This window comes from Vulpes vulpes, chromosome 14, assembly GCF_048418805.1.
Source record: "Vulpes vulpes isolate BD-2025 chromosome 14, VulVul3, whole genome shotgun sequence".
In the NCBI taxonomy this organism is placed as follows: domain Eukaryota; kingdom Metazoa; phylum Chordata; class Mammalia; order Carnivora; family Canidae; genus Vulpes; species Vulpes vulpes.
In genome coordinates this window covers 20724904-20729236 of record NC_132793.1, presented here as the reverse complement: position 1 = coordinate 20729236, position 4333 = coordinate 20724904, and the positions used below count along the sequence as shown (strand labels likewise).

The window sequence follows — 4333 nt, the reverse complement described above, 5'->3', positions numbered from 1 at the left end:
GGGGCATTGCAGTGACAGATATCATGCTATGTAAAGCACTGGTATTCCCTCAGGCAGGCCCTTGCTGTCCACTCTGGCTAAGTAGAACCCCACCATTGTACCACCCTGCCCATTTCCTTTGTAGTACTTGCCATGATTTTTAATTATTGCATTCGCTGGCTCATATCCCCACGAGAACTTAACAACAAAAAAATCAGGAAGCCTGTCTATCTTCAATGCATTTCCAATGCTTAGCACAGTCTCTGATATGAAGTTGCTGCTCTGTAGATTTTTCTGGGTGGGTGGGAGGGAATCTAAATGAACATATACACGAATGAATGGAGGAGCGTGTGGGTGGATGGATGGATGGATGAGAAAGCTCCCTAAATATTTTCCGGATGAATGGACGGATGGGTGCACGGGGTGATGGGAAGATGTAGGGATGCTTGCGGTCCGGGCCGCTCGATTTGCACCTCCTATGCACGAGGGGGCGCGAAGAGCCCGCGCGCTGGTGCAGCTCCGCAGACGCGGCTCTCGGCCGCAGCCCACGCTCCAGGTGCCTTTCCGCCGGCGCTGGGTGGGTGGAGGGTGTCCCTGCGGCTGCCGCGGCCCTTCGCGTTGGTCCCGAGCCGTCTCGAGCCGGGCCGCAGCGTCTCCTCCTGTCCCCGCCGCGACGGTCCCGGTGCCCCGGGTGACTGCAGGGCCGCGCTGCGCGGGGACCCCGGCGGCCTCCAAGGCTGGTGCTGCACTCCTCTTCCCCCCGACAGGAGGGGAAACTGAGGCCCGGGGCGGGCGCGGAGAGCCGGCGGAGGTCAGCCCCGGTTCCAGGCCCCGCTCCTGGCTCCGGGGCGGGCCTCTGGGGGCGGGTCCTGGAGGAAGGGGCTCCCGGGACGGTCCCGCTGAGCGCGGGCGGCGGGTGCGCAGCCGAGGCCCACCGCGGCCCGGGATGCGCACGCGCACGCGCCCCTCCGCCCCCGGCCGTGGGTCGGCCGCCTACCAGGTGAGCGGAGCCGCCTGGGCCTGGGCCCACCTGCGGTCCGCAGCGCTCGGGAGGGAGAGTGCGCGAGCCGGGCCGTGCGGAGCGCGTGTCGGGGCCTCCAGTCGGCGGCGCCCGCGGGGCCCCGAGCGGCCGAGGGTGGTTCCCGCCTCCCCCCGCTCCTGGTGCCCGGGCCGGCGGGCTCTGCGGGACGGTGATGCGCGGCGCCCGAGGCCGGCCCTGTGTGCAGGGGTGAGGCCTGGGTAAGTGCTGCTGCGCGTGAGGGGGCGGGGGGGTGTGTCCCTGGAGCTCAGGCTCTGCGGGAGGAGGCCTGGTGTGGTAGGAGGCCGGAGGGGCCCGGGTTCAGATCGTGCCTCAGCCCGGGGCCGGCCGCATAACCTTGGCTCATCACTTCCTGGTCCTGCGCTTCAGCTTCTTGCAAGTGCGGAGGGTGCCAGAGCTCTGGAGGGACAAGAGTCCTTGCGGGTGTCCTTTGTCTTTGAGGCCACAGTGCCCGGCACGTAGTAGGTTCTCAGGCTGTGTTTGTGGGGTGAATAAGCAGTTGAGGCGATCTTGCCGGGAGTTGGTCTTCCCGTTGGTGACGGGAGGTGGAATCTTTGCAGGAAGTGCTGATGGTGCTCGGGGTCCTGGGCTTGGCGGCGCAGCTTTCCCCTGCCTGGGAAGATAGCAGGCTGCTGACATGGGCTGCCCGGGTCCAGGTCATTGATGGTGCAGAGAAAGGATTTTTTGAAAGCGCTTCCCCGTGTTTGAAGGGACCCTTCCTGTCCCTTCCAAACCTGGAGCACTTCCTCTTTCCTACCACCTTTTAGATGTCTCCTGTCACCTGGTGCCAGTGTCGTGCTCATTGATGGTGCAGGGAGAAGATTCAGGGGAGGGTTGTCCTCTGTTTGGAGGATTCACATCCTCACCTTCCAGTTTTACCACGTTCCATCTTCTCTGCAGACACCTTGGGCCCCGGGGGCCCTGTGTGTGCATTAGTGTCATTGTTGGGGCTTTCACTTTCTGCCCCTGCTGTTGGGAACCAGGCTATGTGTGTTACTGGAGGTTTCCTTGATGCCCAGTATAAGTGCTGTGGGGCAGCCATGGTATGCTCCTGTGTATCTAGCCTTGGCCTGTCACTGGTTAATGAAGCGTTAATCAGCAATGGTCACCCTATCGTAGAGCACACACTGTCTCCCTCTTCAGAGTTAACTATTGTCATTTCTATGAGGAGATACGTAACGTGTTAAGGAAATAACAAGAGCCAACATTTGTCAAATGCTTGGTTTATCCAATAACTACTGTGTTAGGCCCTTTCCTGATGATGCCTAGCGTGCTCTGCTGTGAGCAGGGACAAGTTGGATGCCCATTCTTGGGTTCTTGTCTGTTGCAGATGAGCCCACTGTTTGCAGAAGTGTCATGGGAGTTGTATCAGGAACATTCTAGACCCCAGTGTCCTTGAGGTAAGATCTCTTGTTTCTTCTCTGGAATGTTGGTTCCTTGCATCTAGTACAGTCGTGTGTGGGTTCCTAGGGGCTTTGTATGAATGTATAAGGGAACTGAGAGGTGAGAAAGTAATGTCTATGAGTCTCCAGATCTGCTCCCTCAATCCCAGGCAACCTAGATCACATCTGTCCTTTAATATGTCCTCAGAGCTGCTGCAGAGGAAGGGCCTCCAGGGTCTCACTGGGTAATGAGAGCTCTCCAGGACAGCAGAAGCATGTTGTGATGGGAAATGGCACCCTCATATTGGAGACTCCTGTCCCTGGCTTTGAGTCCTCTTGTGCTACTCTCTCAGTGACCTGTTCAGAACCTTATTTTCTTCATTTAAAAAACAAACTTAATCATAGAGATGACTTCTGTGCTGCTTAAGACCACAGGATTCCTATCATTTCCAGCCCTAATATTTTCCCAGCATTTTTGCCCAAAGTGACTTCTCTTTGATTCCCTTTGGCAGGGAGGTTCTATGGGGCTTTTGCAAGAATGGCTACTCTTGAGGTCCTATTTTGGCTGGGTGATTGTCCCAGATTCAATATATTCCAAAGGCCAGTAGCACCTTCTTCTCTTCCTAGGTCTCTCTCTCTGCCCTTCTCGCACCTGCATTCAAGAGCGATCATGGGCTGTCTGTGCTCTGGTCATTGATAATGCAGGGAGAGGAATTGTTGAAAGCAGCTTCCCGTGTTTGGAGGGTCCACACTGTCCCTTTCAAATGCTGGTGCTTTCACACAGTCCTGCCCATCTCCATCTAGTGCTCTCTGGTCTCTGGCATTGAGCACTGCCTTGTGAGAGTCCATGATGGGACACTTTAGCTTGGCCTTGTTCAGCTTGGCCTCCTATTGTGGGAAACCGGGCTCTGTTTTTTTAGATACTTTACAGGGTTTAAGGAGCCAGGATGAATTCTGTATAATGACGCTGTGCAATACTGAGTGGTTTATACTGATTGCCATAAGATTTTCAAAAGGTGGCAGCCTTTTGTATTTGGTGGCCCTAGGCAGACCTTCAAAGGGGTGGGTATGACGGGAAATGAGAAAGTATTGGGTGGGAGTGGGGAGAGCAACTTGGGGAGGAGTTTGGCGCTGAGGTGAGCACAAGCACCAAGGAGACAGATGCAGGGATGTACGTGTAATGACAGCAGGCTGAATTAGTGACCTTCACTCCCAGTGTGGGATGGGGGTGGGTGGCGGGCTCAGTGGAAGAGTCTCTGAGCTTGAGCTCTCCCACCATCTCTACCAATTACTGTATCTGTTCTTGCCCTGAAAACGCCCCTTCTTTAAGGTAGTGTTTATTTTGACTCTTCTGGGAGCACTAAGATTCATTTTTAAGTTGTGTTTGGTGTGAAAAATAACCCAGCAGCTCATGCCTGATTAATTGGGACATTCTCATTGATCATTGATAACAGTTTGGAGAAAGATGAGATCACATTGGAACCCAAACACCTGTTGTGACCACCTGCCCTGTGGCGTCGTCCTTACTCTAGGAGGGCTGCCTTGGATCTGGAGATTGTTGGAGGAATCCTGAGGGGATGGAGGCACTGGTGCTCTCGGATTGACCTTGGTCCCAGCTGTCCTGGAGGGACCTCATCATGGTGAGTTAATGGGGCTTAGCAATGGGGCTAAGTTGGCCTGTGTTTCTGACATGGAAATTCTGGACTGCTGGCCTCATTGAACTTTCTCCTTTAGATTGTCGTGTGGGTGGATCATGGACATTGGAGTAGCATAATGAAGAAAGCTGTTGCCGTGTGAACGTTGCCAGACCTTCTCACCATGTTGCCTTAGCAAAGCATGGAAGGGTTTTTCTCTCTGTGTAAGCAGGCCAGAAGGAAAGCCCTGGGACCCTGGACGCTTGAGGTGTGGAGCCAGAGACTTGAGCTGGCTCTGC

General features: G+C 55.5%; 1 protein-coding gene and 1 non-coding gene across 2 annotated transcripts; both read left to right on the top strand.

Annotated features, from left to right (window-relative positions):
• The first annotated feature begins 421 nt into the window (after positions 1–421).
• On the top strand, positions 422–4333 carry LOC112928137 (uncharacterized). The gene is made up of 4 exons (XM_072735150.1): positions 422–979; positions 2349–2418; positions 3933–4040; positions 4135–4333. The coding sequence occupies exons 1-2, from the start codon at positions 422–424 to the stop codon at positions 2415–2417; spliced, it is 627 nt and encodes a 208-aa protein (XP_072591251.1). The 3' UTR covers position 2418; positions 3933–4040; positions 4135–4333.
• LOC112913339 (small nucleolar RNA SNORA71) lies at positions 3051–3183 on the top strand. The gene has a single exon (XR_003236727.1). It is a non-coding gene; the product is annotated as a small nucleolar RNA SNORA71 (small nucleolar RNA).

Excerpts from the sequence above, each read along its gene's own strand:
- LOC112928137 (XM_072735150.1), top strand. The coding sequence starts at position 422 with ATGCTTGCGGTCCGGGCCGCTCGATTTGCACCTCCTATGCACGAGGGG. Across the intron at positions 980-2,348 it reads GTGGGTCGGCCGCCTACCAG|ATGAGCCCACTGTTTGCAGA; the intron begins GTGAGCGGAGCC and ends TGTCTGTTGCAG.